Below are 23,041 nucleotides of genomic sequence, written 5' to 3'. Positions count from 1 at the left end.
AGCAGCATCACTGAGGACCGAGATACTGAAACGTCGATGGTGGCCCAATGTTGTGGGTGTGGAATGTGCAAGGCAAATTATATGGTGCTTGCATCCTTCCATGATTCCAGAAACTGTTTAGGCATGCCACTGGTGAATTTCATTACATTGTCATCCCACATAAACTTCTCCCCAGTCTTCTTAGCATTCATCCAACAACTCATGCACATCTGAGGAAATGTTGTATTTAAACAACTGCGTCTTGGCGATATGTTCCCTTCAAGAAGTGGCATCGCCTATGCAGCAAATGGAGGGGTGCATCAGTATACTGCAATAAGTGAAATTTGTTAGGACAAAAAATTAATAATTTAAAATTAAAAAAATGAAAAATTAACTAAAATACTTACTGAATTCCAAAGCCAAGTCATGCTTGTGTTCAACTATACGAACCATGCCGCATTATGGTTCCCAGTCTTCACATCTCGATCCCGCTTGTTGTTAATCTTCCCTAGGATCCACTTCTCAAACGTACGCAATTGATTCTCATCACACGACTTCAAAGGTTTTATTATTACTAAACCTTTGTTTGCATGCAACCGTGTGCACCTAGTTGGGTCGGTGAAGTCCTTGAAGTAGTCTGGCTTTCATTTGTTCCTTCTAACCTCTAACCCTTCAACCTCACTAGGGTCGACAATGACTACACTAGGCGTACTATCATTACTGGCCTGGCCACCACAACATCCTTCACAAGAGTATAAGGATGACCCTCAACCTCATAATTTGCAGGCAGAATGTCAGACTCTGTATCTGATGTTTGGGACCGCTTCTCAGCCAATGACAATAACTTTGCCAACTAAGCCATGATCATTGACTAATTCTCTAGTAACTTTTCCTGGCCTTGCTCTACCCTCTCAAGCCTCTGTACCAGTTGCTCCCATTCAGGATGAGAGGGATGCCCTGATGATGATGCAATTGCTATAGGAGTGGGCTCAACCTCCTTTGGGGCATCCTCATAAAAAATAGAAGCTGATTTTACAACCTTAGCCAGCTTATGTGCAACTTTCTCTAGATCTACTTATTCTTCCACTTCACTCTCAGCCTCGCCCACTCTCGTTCCCAAGTAATGGATTAGATGACCATCAACATCTGTGAGGTTATTGTAGTATTCCACCTCCCTGAGATGTGATTTAAGCATAGAAAATACAATGAACTACAATAACACGAGTCTTGGCCAACAATGGAACCAACTGAGTTGTAGAAAGGAAGACATCGGTCTTGGTGGACCAACTAAGCATCCTGGGAATCTGGTTCCCACTCTTCTCATCATATTTCCTCCCAATATCTAGAATGGCCTCAAAATCCCAATACTGAAGTGCAGGGGCATAACCATAGAAACTGTACTTGGACTCCTTTTGTTGTTTCCCTAAATTGTCCTTCTTTTTATCTTTGTACAATTTCAATTGTTTCTTCATGTCTCTCTGAACTCCTTTCATCAACTTTTTGAAGAAAATATTCCCCCACGAATACTTGAAGAAGTAATCAAGATTCTCAACCAACTTCAGTGAATCTCCCCATATGCTAGTTGTCTTCTCAGGGGCATGCAGTACCCCCTCGATCAAGTAGCATAAACTCAGCTTAAATGCATCTTCAGGGTTTGTACAATCCTTTAGAGCATCTTCCAATTGCCCGAAGCTAACCTTCACCTCACCATTAAAATATTCCTTGATGATCTGTTCACTGGTAAGATACTCTTTCAACTCATTTGTGAATGACGTCTTGCCAAAATTCAGTCCTATAACTAAGGGAAACTCCACAATACTGAATCTACATAAAATTTTTCCCACGTAGAACTGACCATCTTCAAGCTTCTTGCTTTCAACCTTACGCAACATTAATTGGTGCAATAAAACCCCAGAAAAATTGAAGGTCTTTGCTTTGAAGAACTATCCCAATGATCATGCCTTTGCCCGCTCACTCAAGTCATGCCGTTGAAACTGCTCTATAAGGGTATCCATGTGAGCACTCCCCCTATAAGTAACATCGGCTAGAAACTACTTCACCAATGGTATAAGAAGGTCATGCATCTACAAAAATTAAAAAAATAAAAAAGTTAATTATATAAAAAAAAATTATTTATAAATATGGTTCTCATCGAGGCCTGTCATGGTATTACATTATCAAAGGCAATCGATTTTCATCGAGCCTTGTCACACCATGTCAAGGTGGCATTTGTAACATCCTGGATTTTCAATACTCGATAATGCAAAAATATAAACGTTTTCATTTTTAAAAGTCGTATGGCCATACTTAACATTTAATACAAACATAGTTTATGAAGAGTAGAGTGAGCCTAGTTTATGAAAATAACACAACATTTCCAAGAAACAAAACGACTTCCCAAAAGGTCGGTCCACATGTACATTCACAAGGTAGACTCTAGTGCTCACTGCTCTGTCTTGCCCTTGTTCTTACCTACAACAGGAAACAACTAGGTAAGCGAAAACGCTTAGTAAGTTCAACTTTAAAACAAAAACATGTAGAGAAGACAGGTGGTCACTGGCCAAGTTACTGTCCATAGGTAGCAATAGCTCACAAAAATTAGGGTTTCAGATCCATCCGAACCCTACGCAATCAATTTCAAGAACGCAAAAGTGTCCTGGAAAACTTATGGTTATGCCTGATAACCAATGACAACCTATTTCATATAAACAGATAAATCTCTGCACTCAGAAAATCCTAGAGCAAACCTATATAATAAATCACAATATAATTCGAGACCAATGCTCGGCAATTTCCAACAATTCAGAAATATCACGCCGTCCAGAATAATTGCTAATCTGTAAGAGAGAACATAGTCTCAACACTAAGTTCTAGCCAATAAATATCCCCATCAAGGGTAACTATCGAGTTACCTAGGGCATCGCTACTTATCCAAGAATAAATCCCTCACAAGGGTAACCATCAAGTTACCTAGGGCATCACTACTTATCCAAGAGTAAATCCCTCACAAGGGTAACCATCAAGTTAGCTAGAGCATTGCTACTATTAAAGAATGTAATCAAAGTTACACGGGTTTACAGAGACTTCTATGTTAATCAGTGGTGCTGGTGAGCAGTTGCCCCTAGGGTGTTCAGCCACTCAAACTTGGCAACCCCTAGTATGTCTAGGAACTCTCATTGAATGGCCAATATTCACGGCTACTATTTGGGAATAAATTATCAGAGCATTTGCTCGGGTTCTAACCATTCATTGATTAAGTAAGCACGAGGGCCCCTAGGTCCCATTCATTTTGGCGCCCCTGGGTTTAAACCAGCAATCCTCACCTCTTGGCCACTCGTCGCGGTAATGAACCAAACATAATAAAATCAAGCAGTGTGACGGGGATCAGCCGTCTAGAATATGGCGGATATCTACCAGTCATATTTTCTGAATCAGCACCCACTAGACTAACGTCTCTATGCAAACTTTCTATGATAGTGTATATATGTGCATGTGTCTCTATACTAACATACAATACAATAGTCGTTTTATGTTGTAGCCACACAATAGAAGTTGACTTACTTGGAGTCCTTAGCTCTCAGCAGGATTTCAACCTCCAATGTATAGTCCAGTTATGCTTAGCCAATACTGTAATTATCCATACAGTATACTCGGATTAATTATGGCACTTCATAATTCATTATTATAATTTTGGGCAGTTTGGTCATTTTAAAAAAATCACTTGCAAGGATTAAAGATCCTTATTTGGTTTTAAATCTATTCAAGAAATTCGACTAAAAAATTTGAGACTAAACCCTAAGTCTCGGGGAGACCTATCCTATGGTCTCGATACTTAGGCTCGGGTATCGCAATAGTATTTTCCCACAATCCGCTAAAAATCTTATTCTTTAAAAGTTTCGCTATTAACCTGTAATTTCAACAGGTGGTTAGATATATAAAAGATTTTAGCCGGTATTATATCAAGAAAATACTAATTAAATTCCTTAACTATTTTTCAAGAAAATAATCTCTTAATTTTCCTTTTATTTTTCTTAAGGTTTTAATCTCTAAAAATCATTTTAAGAAAATAGCCTAATTTTAACTTAATTAGGAAAACCACTAATAATTTCTTATCTTGGCTAGTTAATTTTCCAAAGTCAATTATCAAGTTTACTTACTAGAAAAAATAATTTACTTAATTATTTTCTCAAAATATAGGGTTTTTAAACCCTCTTTTAATTTATCAACTTATAAATAAATTAAATCTTTTATTTTTAGAAAGAATAAAAGTTCTTTAATAAAATAATTCTCACTTAAACTCAAAGTGGTATTTTAGGTCAAAATGTTTTTAAGACTTACCAAGGTTTTATCTTGCAATAAGCACAAATGTACTTTTTATCTTAAGTTCCAAAATCCCATTTTTACACTAAGTGTGAAAACCTCATCTTTTTTCACATTTTTAATTGTATATTTTGTTAGGTCATAACTTGAAATTTACTTACCCAATTGTTACAAAAAATTCCTAATTCAATCTTTGGTATGCCATTTAGGTTTTTGTAAAATCTTAGGTCAAAAGGAGTATTTTTTATTGGTGAAAATATTTTCCAAACATTGAGGTAAAAATGATCTTATTTTCAAGTCCTTATTTTTTCTAAACTTTGGCACTTAATAACTCTCATTCTGTTTAGTATTTTATTACCAAATTTTACAGTGGAATACTATGTTATACTAAGAACATGTCCATCAAATTTTAGCAAAAAATGGATTCATTTTCTCTATACAGTGGCTGTCCAAACTTGGTCCCGAAATTAAGAATACGAAAAAAAAACAGTATTTTACCTAAACTATGAAATAGCATAACTCACTCATTTCTAAACGGTTTTTAGTGTTTCAAAAGCTCAAATTCATGTAATCCATCTCAACAATATCACAGTACAATTTATTTTTACAAAATCAGTATACAATGGATGCTTAACCCCTTGAAAGTTACGGCCCAAAACTTGTATTTTTGTTTTAGGGTTTCCAACAAAACCCTTAGGGATTTTGGGGCCCTATTTTCAAAAATCAACATACAAGCATCATAAAAATTTTCAAGTAACTACCATAGCCTTATTACACCATCAATAAAAAATTTAAGCATTAAAGACACAAAATAATGCTTAAAATAAATACTATACAAAAACAACCATAAAAAGCAAATTTTTTACCTCTTGTTGTTCTTGTTTTGGGTTTTGATGTTTCTCCTAGCTTTAGAACCTTCAAGACTCTTTCAAAACCTTAAACCAACTCCCCCAACAACATATATAGTTAGTTATTGAAGGATCTATGGTTAAAAACTCCACATAAGTCAAGTTTTTGAAACTCTTACCATTGGGAAAAAACTCTTCCAAGACCAAAGTTTAAGCTTCCAAGCTTTCTTAGTGTTCTTGGTAGTTGAAAATGGTGAGAACACATGAGAGAAAACTTTTGAACAAGATGAGAGTGATATGAGAGAAGGGGTGGTTGGAAGAACATAGACAACTCTAAAATATCTAAAACACTTGAGTGTTTTTACTTTATGTCACTTTGTATGTTATTAACATTAATTAAATGTGATTAAAAGTTTAAATCACTTTTCTATAACCTTTTTCACTCTTATAAAGTTTTAAAAAAAAAACTTAACATATAATAATTAAATTAAATGTCTCTCACATTTAATTTAATTAATCACACAATACAATTTAACCTAAGGTCCCTTTAAAAAAATAAAATTATCCAATTCGATAAAATTAAGCATTTAACACAAAATGCTCTAAAATTTCCATTTCCACTTAGATTTATTATTTTTTTTACCAAACTTTAATTTTTATGAATGTATTTTATGCCCAAAATATATTTTCCATAGTTTTTCATTTTATTTTCTGAGATTTTTACCCGATTAGGGTTTTTGTGTCGGTCCAAGCCTGAAAGTCTTTCCTTGACTTTTAATCACAAACTTCATAATATGGCTAGCAATAACTCATGGAAATAAATTCCGAACAAATATAATATTATTTAAAATAATATTCTTAACTCTGGGAAAACAATCCCGACCTGAGTCGTTTAAATGTACCCAAAATGCAGGGCGTTACAACATCAACACCAAGTTTCCATCGAGGTCTATCAAGACTTGCTTATGCATTTCTAACTTTCTAGCCTATCAAGGTCTATCGTGACCTGTCAAGTTCTATCGAGGCACGCTTAAGCATCTATAAAGTATCTAGACTATCAAGGTCAATCGCGACCTGTTGAGGTTTATCGAGGCACACTTAAGTAGCTATAAACTTTGAGCCTGTCGAGGTGAAATCCCTCGAATCTTGTCGAGGTAAATTGAGCCCCATCGAGGTCTATCGAGCTAGTACAAACCCTACATCTGAAAATTTTATCAATTTTTATCGAGGTGTCTAAAATTGTTGAGGTTACAGTTGTTGAGGCCTATCAATTTCTATCGAGGTGGAGGCAAAAATTTGAAAAAACCCAGATTCTAACCTATGAACAAAAAATCACAATAAAAACAAGCGCAAACAAATAAACTTAGAAATGGATGGAGGACTCACCTTCGCCTTCTTCTGGGTGGCTTCTTCGAGGTACGGGTCGTCCCCTTCGATGACGTTGCCTCCTCTATTCATCCCCTCTGACGCACCAACGACCACGACAAAGATCCGAGCAATGCCAAGGGAAGATTTGAGGGTTTGTTTGGGGTTCTTGTTTCGGGTCCGAGAGATTAGAGAAGAGATTTGGGGTTTTGGGGGATTTTGGTTTCGAGACCAAGAGAGTGGGAAACAAATGCCAGGGGTATTTTGGGAACTAAGGGAAACAATAGGACCAAATTGACATGTTAATAGTGGGTAGGATAGTTTTGATTTTGGACCCCATTTAATGCATAAATACCCAAATTTCCCTTTTAAACGAGCACGTGGAAAGAAGAATGAAAGATGAGGAATAGCAACGAAAATTTATTATCGAAGTGGAATTGGATTTTTTTTAACTGTTATCTTAAACCTTAGACCATCTCCAATGCAAGATGTAAATTTTGTGTCAAATTTAGCATAAAAAATGAGTTAATGTTATATTTGGCCCAATATTTGCAATTGTGCTCTAATGCACAAGATGCAAATTAATACAAAATGTCAATAATTTATTTAATATTTAGTGAGAATATACAAATTTTTTTATTATCCAAATTATGTACTCCAAATAATTTGTCATTAAAAAAAATAAAAAAATAATATATGGTTGGTCATTAATTATCAACTACTAAATTATAATAATTAATGACAATATAATAAATAAAAAAAGTAACATTTATTGGTGTGCCAAATTTGACTCATGCTACATTTTGTGCCAAATTTGGCACAACTTTTAGCATGTGCCAAATTTGTCACATTTTTTGGAACACTATTGGAGTCATACTTTTTGTAAGATGTGCTAAATATAACATTGCATTAGTCTTTTGACTTTCTTTCTTTCTAATGGAGCTCAAGATAGTTTGAAATCACTCACAGGTTGAGGGAAAGATGCACCTTTTTTTTGTTTGTTTGTTTAAAATTGTGCTAAATTTTACTTGGGATGTTTGCACTAGTAGAGTATGACACTAATTTTCATGGATACATTTTCTTGTCAACTCTACAAAATTGTATTTAATCTTATCAAGTGATGGAGCTTAAGTATCTCAATATCAAAAAATTATTTGAATATTGTAGTCTTCATGATTGGAAGCGATCAATTTATTAGAAGGAAAAAAAAAATATTCTAAGATGAGAAAAATCATTGATTATATAAAGTAAACTTTTATATAATCTCAAAATCTACAACCAAACCCCACGTTGGAAAGTTAAATTGGAACTCCCAAAATAACTATCACCAAGAGGATCTATATGAAGACCAAGGAGATGAAGAATTAAGTATCACTAGAAAGATCTACATGAAATGAAAATCAACCGAAATCAAATGATAATTTAATTCCACAATTAGGCATTCCAAAAGGAAGAAAAAAAATCTAGAACTAAACAAAAGAATATCAGCAGCAATCAAATGTAAGTGCAATTTCATCCTATATACATATGAAGATTCCAGTGAGAATATAAATAATATGAAAAATAGAAACTAGGCCTAAATAATTACATTGCAAGGGCTGACCCTAATGAGTTTTGAGTCCTAGGAAAATTAAGGATTATGAGCCATTTTTGTAGAAATTTTCTAAAAATTTATGGTATGTTTTAAATAAAAAAAAAGCTATTGTGCTAAGGGGGTCCTAGGCGTGGGTCTGGCCCGCCTTAGCCTAGGGTCAGCCCTAATTGCAAGGGGCAAATTGAAAAAAGGGAGATAAAAGAACAAAAGTAGAAACAAATATAATCAGATAAGATGCAACAATAAGAATATTTTTAATTGAAGGCTTAGCCTAGACCATTTATTTGTTTACCCATCAAATACCACCTGCCAATCTTAAGATTCAAGAAAAATCATAAAGGCCACTGTTGGTTTCATTTCTTGAAATCACAACCAACTTAACCAACTTGTTGGATAGCTAGAAGTTGGTTAACACTGTTTTGAAATCCCTTTAAGTCATGTCTTCACATGAGTGACTCAAGTCTTAAAAGCCTTCATATAAAAGATAGCTTGGTTCTCAAGCTCAAACAAGAAAAAATTGGAAGTAATCAGATAGAGAGGAAGAGAGTTGAGAGGAAATTCTTGAGAGAAGTACCAAGGAAGAGTGGGGGTCTGGGGTTTTGAATTGAGTTGCACTTGTGTATGAAAGTGCTTCTCGGGTGAGGGTGAGTTAGTTTCATGTTTGGAAACTCTTTTGTCAAGATTAATAAATTATTCGAGATAGAGTTACAGCCGGATTAGGAACAAAGATCATACTAATCTTTGTTCTGAACCAGGATAAACCTGAGTGTTTGTTCACTTTCCTTTTTATTTCTGTTTCAGTTTTAATACTATCTTGATATTGTGTTTCCTTGATCAAACTACTACTCTTACTGGTTGATCTTGAGTTTATGCATAGAATTTACAACAGCCACATAACAACAGAACACATCATTACAAAGAATATGAAGAACAAAACATGCAGCTCAGGAGGAGGCTCACAGTTTCCATGAAAATTAGTGTCATACTCTACAGTTGCAAACATCCCAAGTAAAATTCAGCACAATTTTAAACAAAAAAGAAAAAGGTGCATCTTTCCCTCAACCCTGTGACTGATTTCAAACTATCTTGAGCTCCATTAGAAAGAAAGAAAACCACCGGCTATTGCCTTCTACAACAACATGAAAATGAAACGCTTTCCAATCTCTAATGTTATAAATCAACCACCGGCCAAATATAATCCACTTCTATCTATATACATTTGAACATCTCTATTATTTAAAGTAGATACATATCAACAATAATTACATTAGTAACCTTCAAAATTTAAAAATTATTAATCAAACCTTACTATTTTAACTCCCTATTATAAAACTAGTTCTTCCAAGTCAAAAAGGAGAAAAATAACCTGATATACTGATAATTTTTTTTTTTCTCTGATGAGGGATTTCAAACCTCATCGAGGGACTACATAATGGCCCTAAGCATAGATTGGTTGGATTGGATAGTTGAAGAAAATTAAATAAAAATTCAAAGAATTATCCTATTTCATATTCATATCTCTATTGCAATCAAAATTGAATTGACAAGACTATACGAGCATTTATTTTACATATTTAATAGATTTGTTGAGAAGATATCTTCCATGAGATGGGAAATGAAAACTATTAGCCCCTCGAGTTAGACGTAACGATCTATCAATATTTCTTTCTTTACCAGCCTGCCTTTCAATACTCTTCTTCAAAAAAAAGTTACTACACTTATTCGTTCCCTTTAAAAAAAACACTTATTCTTAACGTTTTTTTTAAGAAGTGAGACTATATGAATTCTAATGTACATTATTTGTGCATACAAAATATGTATTACTCAAAAAAAAAAAAAAAATCAAATTATATTCATTCATTCTTTCTTTCTCTTATTATAGACTTACTTCTAAATTCAAATTATAATATGGCACGTTCTTGTTCCTCGACATCATTTTTTTTATAAAGATCTCCTGTCAATCTAATTCCTCATTCTACATAAAAATTGAAGATGTATAATATATGTAAAAAATATATATATATTTATATTATTTTGTTATTAATAATGAAAATTTAATTTCTACTGATTAAAAAAACACACTTACTGTCAAAGAGAATTATCAAACAGATCATCTAGGGGCATTAATGTAACACCCTTAAAAATAAAAAAGAAGTTTGGTAAATAATAAAATAACTTCTTCCCTTGAGCCTGTTCTTCCAGTTTAGTAATCCTTGAGCAGTTCACTTTACAAAGGGCACTGGAAGCTCACATAAATCATGCAAAAGCTTGCATGGAGGCGTCATTTACCAGGATATATCCACAAAAGATGGCCCTGTTAGGTTAGGAGGATTGACCGAAGAAATATTACAAAGCAGGATTCTCACCATTCGATCTAACAAAACCAGAAAAGGAAAAACATGCTTGGAATCAGTCATCCGCAGAGCTGTTAAATAAATTTAGAATTTGAATTAAAATCTGAAGGGACGCCCCTTTCGAAGTTGTGCCCAGGCTAAAGCCGCAACTGCAGCGCCGCCAAGATGCGCAGATCCTGGAGTGTCTCCCTGAAAGTATATAACAGGACACAAACTGACCCACATAATAATATGTTCACAAGACTGTAAAGTAAGGCACCCAAAGTTCTCAATTCAGTGCCATTGTAGGTTGGTGTGGTTGATGGAAAGAAAGGTTATGCAGTATGATGTATCAAAAACTTCGGGATTTAAAAATATCCTATGATCTATATGATTGTTCAGTTCAGTAGCTATGTTCTAGCTAAGCTTTTGTTCTAGTTGAGCTTTAATTTTATAGTAGAGAGAGAATTTCTCACACACAAAAAAAAAAGGTAGAAGTGAAAAGAAAAAGTTAAGGAACAAGGTGTAACAGTTAAACAAACTTGATCATTCACATGGAATTAACAACTACGCTCACACAAGCAGTGGAATTAAATACACACAATTTAAAAAACACTGAAAGGACATACCTCTATCATCCCCAAGACATCTTTGCCGACTAGATAGATCCCCTAAAATGGTAAACAACCAAAACAACATCATAAGAATCTCCATGATTTATTAATTGTAAACACAGCATAAAAAGCAATCTTACCAGTAAAATGGCAGGAACTGGTATGAAGAAGTTAAAATACAAAGTGGATTTAGGATAGAGGAATATGTCAAGCAAAAGTATAGCGTTGACAGCCCCACTTGCCCCCTAAATTCACAAGCACACTTGATCAGCAGATAACTTTAGAGTTGCCAGGGGGGCATTCGAACTTATTTTTAAGGCAGCCAATAGTACCAATCTATGAAATAAAACTATACGTGATAATTGCTAATAAATGGTGTAAATCCATGTAACAAAATCTTTATCTTAACCTTCATCAGTTGTTCCTTTGACAAAATATGCTTATTGGTATAATATACTGGCAGGTTGAGTGCAACTGTTAATTTTTTCTAAGCAGTCTTTCAGATTTGGAATATATATAAAATCATAACAAAGGCATCCAAAATCAATTTGCAGCTCAGATAGCAAAGAGAACTAAGAAATATAATTAGCAAAAGGTTGTCAAAAGCATACCAATCCTGGTGCTTTTAGAGGGTCCATCCACAGTTGTTGGCCCTGTGAATAGCAAACTAAAGCATGAGTTCTCAAACATGTTTAAAAGTTGCCAGCCACTACGAATTAAAATACCACTTTATCCAATCCAACAAAATATTGAATATCAGCATGGTGTTAGCAGAGATTCTATCCTTCAATTTTTTTTTCTTTTTTCTCTATTTACCTCTACCATTCTAGAAAAATGTAACCCAATATCACTTTACAATAATTAATATATGGACACACGCACACGCACACGCATGCGCACACGCACATATATTATATTATATGCATGTGTGTGTGTCTTTGTCTTGTCAAGTATAACTGTACCTTTGATGAGGATGCCAAAAAGGCAGAATGCATCAAGTAAAACACACAACCAGCTAGTGCACCAGCTAGATACAACTTCAGCAAAAACTCAGACCCAAAAACATGGCCAAGCTGTCCAGGATAAAAACAGATCAAATATATTACCTTGTTGAAAAACAGGATTTAAAGATCAGATGATTAAGCCACAGTGTTTAAATTATACAGGGATACTGTTTTCAAGCCAAAGAAATGAAAAGGCTGAAAAGTGTTAACTGTATTAGTATTACAGAAAGACCTGTCTAGGTTTTGCCCATCAATGAATAACTAATACAAAATCTCTTTTACGAGTCTCCAGCATACACTTTCTTGTAAGTGTACATACTACATACTGTGTCCATCAAAAAATTCCCAATTAGTTACATATTTGCAGCCATTTAAAAAGTGAAGCAAGATTTTGCCAACTTACAAATGTAATACTTAATTATCTGATAAGGTTCTTTGTTATCACGAAATTAAATTGAACTTCCCAAGGAAAAGCATTTAACCATATAAATCTAGTAAAATTGAGAAGTCACGGTATGACCAAATGATAGGCTTGATAAGCCTATGATTCGGTTCACATACACTAGGAGGGGGTCGGGACACAAAGGCCAAGGGTAGGCTGGGTCATTTGATGGTTGACGTGGAGGGTAGTTTGTTAGAGGGGCAAATTGGGTACTGAGTAGCCTATTAGTGGGAAAAGGAAGCTAGTAATTAGTTATGCAAGAATTAAGAGAATTCTAGGCATCATGGAGATCTTTTTCTCTATGTTTGTATGAGACTCATATTTCTTTTCAACAAAGCTTCAGAATTATTCACTACATTGGTTACTGTTTTATTGCTTGTTGCTGTCAATTCTGGTTTATTGTTTTCTGGATTGTTTGTTTTCTGGCTTTGCAAGATTTATTGGGCAGGTCCTATTAATTGGTATCAGAGCCAGGTTCGACGTTCTCTGTATGCCGGTGTCGACGAGGATGGACAATCGTGTTGTTGGCGTTGAATCTGCCTTATCCAGTGTCCAAACTCAGCTCAACGATCATGGCGTGTTGCTTAAGGATCATGCGCTAGAGCTGGGTTCTATGAAGGAGGTGCTGGATCGATTGGTTACTGCTCAAGGACGGGTTGCTGATGAACTTGCCTCTCTTCGTGAGGGGTCTACTGGAATTCCAGGCTGAGGTCGTCGTCTTCCTGGCGAGGGGTCCGCAGCGACTGGCGGGGGTGCCTCCACGGGCCGTGTCGCTGAGGGTGGGGACCGGCGATCTGAATTTCGAGCTCGGAAGATCGAATTGCCCGTTTACACAAGAGATGACCCGGATGATTGGACTTACCGTGCTGAGCGATACTTTAACTTACAGCGATTGTCTCCGAGCGAGCAATTAGAGGCCGCTGTCTTGTGTTTGGAAGGGGCGGCTCTCAGTTGGTTTTGCTGGGAAAATCAGAGGCGCCTCATCACCACGTGGGACGAATTGAAACTGTTGCTTCTCCGGCGATTTCTTCCCACTCACGAAGGCTCGGTTTATGATTGTTTTTTTGTCCTCCAACAAGTTACTTCTGTCCAGGACTATCGCAGGCGGTTTGAAGCTCTCGCTGCTTCGGTGGAGACGATGGGGGAGGCTGCCTTACAGGCTGCTTTCTTGAAGGGCCTCAAAGTGGAGATCCAGGCCCCCTTGAGGATTTTGGAGCCCAATGGGCTGTTACATATGATGTAGTTGGCTGAGCAGATTGAAGCCAATCAGGCCTTCACTAAAGGATATCGGGCTGGGCCGAGTGGGCCCATTAGGGCAAATCCAAGACCCCCTTTGAGTAGCCTGTCTCTCCCTGAACACGGTAAGGGCACATTTGTCCTTTCACCTTCTTCTTCATCATCGACCCCGACTAATGCTAGCCCTAAGATAGCTTCGACTCCAGCAACGTCAGTAGCGTACCGCCGCTTATCTGAGTCCGAGATTCAAGAGAAGAAACGCCGTGGGGTTTGCTTCAAATGTGACGGGCGCTGGACTAGAGGGCATGAGTGCTCTCAAGCGGAAGTTCAGGTCGTTATTATCCAGGAAGAGGCCGTGGACGCGCCTGCCACTGACCCGATTGGGGAGGTTCTTGGCATTGCCGATGCTACGGGGGCGGCTGAGGCTCATATGGTGGAAGTCTCTCTGAATGCCGTGGTCGGTTTGACTTCCCCAAAGACCATGAAAATTCTGGGCTCTATCATGGGTCATGAAGTGGTAGTTTTGGTGGATAGCGGGGCGACACACAACTTTATTACTACGGAATTAGCCCAGAAACTAGCGCTGCCTCTGTCCACGACTGAAGCTTACGGAGTACAGATGGGCAGCGGTCAAGCGGTGAAGGGGGAGGGTATTTGTCGCTCGGTGCCGTTACACTTACAAGGATTGGAAATTATCGAAGATTTTCTGCCGTTGCAACTAGGCAGCACTGATGTTATCTTGGGCGTCCAATGGCTGCAAACTTTAGGGGAAACCACGCATCATTGGAAGGAACACACGATGAAACTACGAATCCAGGGTCAGCCCGTTGTTTTACATGGAGATCCTCTGCTTCACAAGACTTGTATATCGTTGAAGCAGATGATACGGCCGTTACAAAATGAGAGACAAGGAGTTTGGGTAGAGCTGGGTTGTGCATCGGTTTCTCAGGTTCGGGCTGCCTATTCAGAAGGGATACACTAAGAATTACAGCGGTACGGCACTGTGTTTGCTACACCGACTTCGCTGTCGCCGCAGAGACGACATGATCATGCCATTGTTCTTCAGCCCGGCACCACCCCCGTGAGTATCCGACCATATCGATATCCCCATGGTATCAAAGATGAGGTAGAGAAAATTGTTCAAGAGATGCTGCAGTCCGGGGTGATCCAGCCGAGTAACAGTCCCTATTCGAGCCCAATTCTCTTGGTTAAGAAGAAAGATGGTGGATGGCGATTGTGTGGATTATAGGGCTCTTAATCGAGCCACGATACCTGACAAATTTCCCATACCAGTTATTGACGAGTTGATAGACGAGTTGCACGGGGCTCATGTATTTTCGAAGTTAGACTTACGTTCGGGGTACCATCAGATTCGGGTGAGGCCGGAGGACATCCATAAAATTGCCTTTCGAACTTATGAAGGCCACTACGAGTTTGTAGTGATGCCCTTTGGGCTGACCAACGCCCCCGCCACCTTTCAATCTAAGATGAACGATATTTTCTAGCCGCATCTTCGTAAAAGAGTATTGGTCTTCTTCGACGACATCCTCGTCTATAGCCCGGATGAGGAAACTCATGTCAAGGACCTTGAGATAGTGTTACAAACATTGTCAGACCATCAATTTTTTGCCAACTTAAAGAAGTGCTGTTTTGGACAGCGACAAGTCGAATATTTGGGACATATTATTTCAGGTGAGGGAGTGGCTGTGGACCCTTCCAAGATTCAATCTATGCTGGATTGGCCGCTGCCAAAAACGATTAAGGAGCTGAGGGGATTTCTTGGTCTCACTGGATATTACAGGAAATCCGTCAAGAATTATGGGGCCATTGCTAGACCTCTTACTGATCAACTAAAAAAGGATCAGTATGGGTGGACCGAAGAAGCTACTGCTGCCTTTGAAGAACTGAAGAGAACGCTGACCACAGTTCCTGTTTTAGCACTCCCAGATTTCACTAAGCCGTTTGTAGTAGAGACTGATGCTTCGGGGTTTGGGGTAAGGGCTGTTTTGATGCAGGAGGGACGCCCACTGGCGTATTTCAGTCAAGTGCTGAAGCCCAAAGCTCGGCTGAAATCCATTTATGAAAATGAACTCATGGCCATTGTCCTTGCGGTACTCAAGTGGCGACCTTACCTCCTTGGAAGACGATTTATTGTTCGAACAGACCAGAAGAGTCTCAAGTTTTTGTTAGAACAGCGGCTGGTTACTCCTGAACATCAGAAATGGTTGGTAAAATTGTTGGGATTTGATTTTGATATTCAGTACCGCTCCAGAGAAACAAATCGGGCTGCTGATGCTTTATCTAGGGTTGGCCAAGTGGAGTGTTCCTTGTTGACGTCTACTACATGGATGGATTGGGAGCTTGTTAACCGTGAGGTGGTAGCGGACACATTTCTGTCTCGGGTTAAAGCGGATGTGGAGCAAGGTAAAATCATTGCTGGGTTTTCGTTAAACCAACAACGGCTATTGTACAAGGGTCGTTTAGTTTTATCCGCCACTTCGGCTTTGCTGCCCCATTTCTTACGAGAGTATCACTGCTCTCCCATAGGCGGCCATTCGGGGGAGCTGCAAACTTATCAACGGCTGAAAGGAGATGTGTATTGGGTCGGCATGAAGGCTAAGGTCTTGGAGTTTGTCCGTTCTTGTGATATTTACCAGCGGAACAAATATTTTGCAATGTCTCCAAGGGGTTTGCTGCAGCCACTATCGCTGCCAGCACAAGTTTGGGAGGAGTTAACTATGGATTTCATAGAAGGGCTGCCTAAATCGGAGGGTGTAGATACTATACTAGTGGTGGTGGATAGGCTTAGTAAATACAGCCACTTCATAGGCCTTAGACACCCCTTTACTGCCAAAACGGTGGCTGAAGCATTTGCTACACATGTGGTAAAGTTGCATGGGGTTCCGCTATCTATTGTGTCTGACCATGACAGGATTTTTCTCAGCCATTTTTGGTCTGAATTGTTCAAACTGCAAGGGACGGAACTTCGCCACAGTACTTATCACCCCCAAACAGATGGGCAATCGGAGGTAGTAAATCGATGCCTTGAGACATATCTCCGTTGCTTCGCTACGAACCGTCCAAAAGCTTGGGCTAAGTGGTTAGCATAGCCTGAGTATTGGTACAACACCACTTATCACTCATCCTTGGGTTGCACTCCGTTCAAGGTTTTATATGGGCGTGACCCCCCACCGTTGATTCGTTATGCAGCAAGTACCACACATGTACTGGCTGTCGACCAGCTGCTTGAGGAGCGAGATTCATTCTTGGACGACTTGAAGATGCACCTGCTGCGAGCACAACAAAAGATGAAGGAAGGAGCTGATGGGTCGCGTAGGAAGGTGGAGTTTGTGGTGGGAGACAAGGTATTCGTTAAATTGCAACCCTACCGACAGAAATCACTGGCCACTAGAAAAAATGAGAAGCTGGCAGCAAGGTATTATGGACCTTTCGCAGTTCTGAAACGCATTGGCAAAGTGGCATACCATCTAGACTTGCCTCCTTCGTCAACTATCCATCCGGTTTTTCATGTGTCGCAACTCCGAGCTGCTGTCAGAACCGCTCATTCGTCCACCACACTTCCACCAACTTTAACGTCAAATCTGGCGCTTATTGTGGAACCTGCTGAAGTGCTGAATGTCAGGCAGAATCCAGCTTCTTCAGATCAAGCTGTTGAGGTGCTTATTCGCTGGAAGGATTTGCTTGTTTTCGAAGCTACTTGGGAGAAATTTGAAGCTATCCAAACTCAGTTTCCAGCTTTCAACCTTGAGGACAAGGTTCACAAATTCGGGGGGAGTAATGATAGGCTTGATAAGCCTATGATTCGGTTCACATACACTAGGAGGGGGTCGGGACACAAAGGCCAAGGGTAGGCTGGGTCATTTGATGGTTGACGTGGAGGGTAGTTTGTTAGAGGGGCAAATTGGGTACTGAGTAGCCTATTAGTGGGAAAAGGAAGTTAGTAATTAGTTATGCAAGAATTAAGAGAATTCTAGGCATCATGGAGATCTTTTTCTCTATGTTTGTATGAGACTCATATTTCTTTTCAACAAAGCTTCAGAATTATTCACTACATTGGTTAATGTTTTATTGCTTGTTGCTGTCAATTCTGGTTTATTGTTTTCTGGATTGTCTGTTTTCTGGCTTTGCAAGATTTACTGGGCAGGTCCTTATTACCAATTTACAGTAATATGAACCTAATTAACTGAAAACACTAAACTGTCTGAAATATCATAAAAAATATAGAAGAAGCTTTGTGACCATAAACAACATGGTATAGGCAGAAATTGTTTCCACTCAACAAACGACCTAAGAACAATTATAGTGTGCTTCCCCAAACTTCACACTCCGTCAAAGTACAAATTCAAGCTTAGAAAATTCTTCTGTATGATTATGAATTATTAAGGTTTTAAAATTTTTATATAACCTCTTATATGATAATGATGGGTCTCCTATCCGCAAGCACATTATACACAGTTTCATCCTATCAGCGAGCATTATGAAATTGATCTCACAGAACTAAATTAGTTTTCTTCTCATACACAATCATAATATATATATATATATACTAGATAGAAGCAACGTGCATTGCACGTTTGCTTAGTTTTAAAATTATAAATAATGTCTATAATTTTAATAAAAACTGTTTCACTGTTTTAAAAAAATATATATATGTATATATATAATAGAATGAATTATAATTATATAGTATATATAAATATTTATATCAATAATTTCTACATACATCTAAACACAATGTTAATATAAATGTATATTTACATGGCTACATGACATATATATATAATACAATAATATTTAAAAAAAATTAATAATAGTAATAAGAATAGAAAAAATCAGTGTAGACAGGAGTATACATATATTAACTATTTTTAGTTTCTAATGTATCTCACAATGTCATTTGGTGAATTTGATGGAAAAAAAAAGCTCAAATCACTTGATAAAAAAACAAACTATCACACAAATTTATAAGATACAAAAATAAAATGTATATTTTTATTATTTTTAAATAAATATGATATAATTATTTAAATTATCATAAATTTTTTTTAAAATATTATATTTTAATTATTTTTTTGTTTAACTTTATGTTTGTTCTAATTTTTGAATTTGACAGTAATCTCAAAAGATTATATATTATATATTTAATATATTATTAAGTTTAATTAAATTTTATTTAAGTTATAAAATATATAATTTTATTATTTTAAAATAATTATCATTATAAAATATCTCAAAAATATACTATTTTAATTTGTTTAATTATTTATTTAAGTTTAAGTCATGTTTACAATCTACATTTAAATATAAGAATATTCTGTGATGAAAAAAAATAAAAAACCGTTAAAACCAAGAATTTCCTTTATCTATCAACTTTTTATATAGAAGAAATATCTTGCCAATTTCGATATTATCATAGGAAATAACTCAAAATTTGCAGCCAGCCATTTTAGAATATCCTGTATAATGCAAAAGTGATATCTAAATTATATAATGTATCAGCTAATAAAATTATGCTCGGGGTGGTGGTGGAAACAGGATGCTCCACCAATTAAGTACTCTTAAGATTCGAAAAAGATAGATGATTGGATAAAAAAAACTTGGAGGAAGAGAAGAGAGGATACATGACTCCCGAAGAAATACAGTCCAATCATGTTATGAATGATATGCTCCATATCAGTATGACTGAAAGCAGAAGTTATCAAAGTGTGCAGACGTCCTCTTTTAAAATTTTCAACTGAAATCTGTTTGGAGAACATCAGCAAAAGAGGAAAGCATGAGATCAGATGTGAACAATAATCAGATTCATCATTTTTAACTTCTATGGGTACTATTGTTTCTTCTCAGTAGTAACCATTTATATAAGTTGGAAATGCATCAACTCATACAAATTAAAAAAAAAAATCACTCATAAACACTACACAAGCACCTAGTTGCCAATTGTCATGATATATTTTGTGATAGCATCATATCATCACAAGAGAGAGTGTACCTTAGGTACCAGATGCAGGAATAAAACATAAAGAAATACATTTATAATCACAAATTTGATAATAAGAACTCACAGTGAAATTATTCATCATAAATCTATAATCTGCAACCCGCCATAGCAGGAAAATAGCGACATTAGCTATAATCAAGCCCAGAACCATATCATTAGGTGTTAGCCCACGCAACCATGACCTCCTGCAAAATGGAGATTGTGAGTTATTCACATGGGGGGAACACATGTAGACTACAAACTAAAGCTACTAAAGCTACTAAGACTGCAAACTTAGGAGTTTCTAATAAAATATATTAAATACAAATTTCACAAACTACTGGTGCATCCATTGCTGGCAAATTAAGATGGTTTACAAACAGACAACAGTTGATACTGAGTTTTCTCTTTGCATAAATGAAACACCGACCAAACAATAGATCTAATGACATGCTAATCCATATTAAACATCATGGGAAAAGACAATATATAGTATTAAAGCAATTGCAATTTACACATTGCCAAAAGTTTAGTCAAATATATCTACACGATTTGCAATTTTCACATTGCCAAAAGTTTAGTCATATATATTTACACGATCCCAACAATGATAGATTCCGAGAAATTGCTTAGTACAAAAGAAAAACCTTGGATAAGCCATTTGAAGACTGAAAACGTCCCAACAAATATTGTTTGTTGAGCAAGTTAATTTATTTACTACAAGTCCGCTTAACATTGCTGTTATTAGTATAGCATTAACATTACGGGACCAGAAAATTTCAGCTATTATCACCATATCAATTCAATGAAAGTTTTTTCTCCATTTCAGGACACATAAAAGTAACAGTAGCGTCATTTCTAAGTTTTAGACAATGTTTGTACGATCAGCTTAAATGCAAAAATATACTACTGAAAAATGAATGTTTTTCTTGACGAACAAAATTGGGTTTGATCGCAGCGTTGATCAATCAAAGAAATTAAAAACCCCATGTAAATTAAATCCATTTCAACAATTTTCGCCCAGTTTATTGACGACGAAACAGACCCATTTCCCACCAGTTCTGAGCAAAACAGATAGACAACCCCATAACATAATATAATGTGTACATATATAAGTAAGGAAATAACATTACCAGGAACGCTTATAAGAGCTAAAATCCTGGTTAAGGTGAAAACCCCGTTTGGGAAATTGGCTGCTGAGAAAACCAATTCTGCAATCCGCGAGAGTCCTTCTGGTGGCGCTTAAAAGGGTATTGGAGGCATGCAAGAAACGCTTGGCGAGTAGTGGGCTGAAGAGAAAGGCGTGAATTTTGGGAGGGAGATTGTGCTGCGACCTCCATGAATGAGGGTTGTAGGGTGGTCTATGAGAGAGGAAGTGGGATTGGGATTGGGATTGGGATTTGGGTAGTTTTGTTAAGGAAGTAACAGTTTTGTAGGGATATGAATTGAAGAGCGAAGAAGAAGAAGAAGAATGGTTAGAGGTGGAGTGGGAGAGTTTTGAGGCGAGTTTCGAACTCAATAATCTCTGCATTTTATGTTTCTTTGATCAGGCTGCCAACAGCTTCTTCTCTTTCTTCCCTGGGATTTTGTACACTTCACTTCTAATGTTTCCCAACAAGGGAGGACTCTTAAAGCGTGAGTAGAATTTATTCTTTTCTTGGAACAATGACAACTTCTATTTTTTTTTTCACCAGGATGTAGGGCTGTGATTTGAAATAAGTAATTTCAAAACGTTATTATAAAATTAAAATTTGAATTTAATGACCGAAAATATATTTTAAAAAATGCAAACTATTTTTTAATTTTAAAAAATTAAATATATAATTGGTTAAAAATTTAAAAATATAACTTTATCAAAATATTTGATTCATTCATCTGAAACTCAAAATTATTTTAATTTAATAATTTTAAATAAATGTTATATGATATTAAAATTTTATACATTCATTAAATTCACAATAATAGTACATTGACATCATTTTTTTAATTAAAATTATATGTTTTAAATTAACTAAGTTCTATTGTTATAACTGACCCAAATTTGTCCAATATTATCATCTCTAACATTATTTATATGAGTCATATAAGCTTAATTGAAATTAATATTTGGTGTCTCATAAATTTCTGCTTCATTTACTTGTTGTTGGTTTTCATGTAGTAGATCGATTTTGAGTTCCTTCAATATTTTCTATAGGTGTGGTATCAACTCAATCTTGGTCAAACATTTTATTATTGATAAAATTAATATAGAACTAAGTGACATTTATAAAGTTTCATAGACATGCTACTAATTAGAACCAATAGCATTTACAATGACAAGGGTAGAAAGAGTAAAAAAATATAGAATTATACTCTACTTGGTGCAAATAAAATCCTCATATTTGCTCATGAGTCCCTATTTACACAACATAGAAAGAGTAAAGAACATTTATTTTTAAGAGTGTTTTTTTCTTTTCATTTTTTCTTTGTTTGTATATATAGACACACACAACACACATACATGTACAAACTAATGGAGAAAAAGGCAAAAGCAGACTTTCTCACTTATTACAATATTGAACATTGTCTCTTATATGTTGTCAAAAAATATTTGAGATTGCAGTTTACAGCAAAATTTGACTTCTATAGCATAGAAGAAGAACAATTATAATTTTTGTACAACTTGGAAGGTTGAGAAAGTGGTTGTCATCTGCCGTCCAAACCATTGGTTTTAGGCCCTCTACTTTAACATATTCCTGACTCTAAATCATTACAAATTATCAAGCCAATCCATAGAGAATTCAGATACTATAAATTTCTAAGTCAAGTTTTTGAAGCAGAAGCTACAAACTCGTGGATTGTTTCAAACTTTAAAAGAGTAAGAATTTTTTGATGATAGGCTTTGTAAGAGCACTCACAATAGTTCATGTAAAATAGCTACAAAGCTAAAAATATAGCTAAGAGCACTAAAATTATTCTCCAGTTGATTCTCTGTAATAGCTAATGCATAATAACTAAGCTACAATAATATAAACGTTGAGCTACATGTAGTTACAAGAATACCTCTTCTTCAAACATATCTAATTATTTTTATTGTTGTGATTTTTCCTTTTTATTTCTTTTTCTTTCTTTCTTTCCTTTTCATCTTCTTTTATTCAAATAAGTAAATAATATTTAAATGTTGTAAAGAAAAATTATAGAGAAGCTATTATATAGTGTAATGTAAAAGTTTGAGATAAAAAAAAAAGATTTTGATGAGTTATTTTAAAGGATTGAATAAAGAAGTTATTGAGAGTGTTCTAAGTAAGTATTTTAAGACTCAATACAAC

General features: G+C 36.1%; 1 protein-coding gene across 1 annotated transcript; it reads right to left on the bottom strand.

Moving 5' to 3' along the window:
* Nucleotides 1–10,106: 10,106 nt before the first annotated feature.
* Nucleotides 10,107–21,359, bottom strand: LOC133830711 (RHOMBOID-like protein 12, mitochondrial). Its single transcript, XM_062260757.1, has 8 exons — nt 20,867–21,359; nt 19,819–19,939; nt 19,378–19,497; nt 12,016–12,126; nt 11,665–11,706; nt 11,194–11,298; nt 11,069–11,110; nt 10,107–10,649 (listed from the first exon to the last, which is right to left on the bottom strand). Exons 1-8 carry the CDS (start codon nt 21,262–21,264, stop codon nt 10,557–10,559), a joined length of 1,032 nt encoding a protein of 343 aa, XP_062116741.1. The 5' UTR covers nt 21,265–21,359; the 3' UTR covers nt 10,107–10,556.
* Nucleotides 21,360–23,041: the final 1,682 nt, after the last annotated feature.

Source organism: Humulus lupulus, chromosome 4 (genome assembly GCF_963169125.1).
Source record: "Humulus lupulus chromosome 4, drHumLupu1.1, whole genome shotgun sequence".
NCBI classification, from domain to species: domain Eukaryota; kingdom Viridiplantae; phylum Streptophyta; class Magnoliopsida; order Rosales; family Cannabaceae; genus Humulus; species Humulus lupulus.
This window is presented reverse-complemented; position numbering and strand designations above follow the sequence as displayed.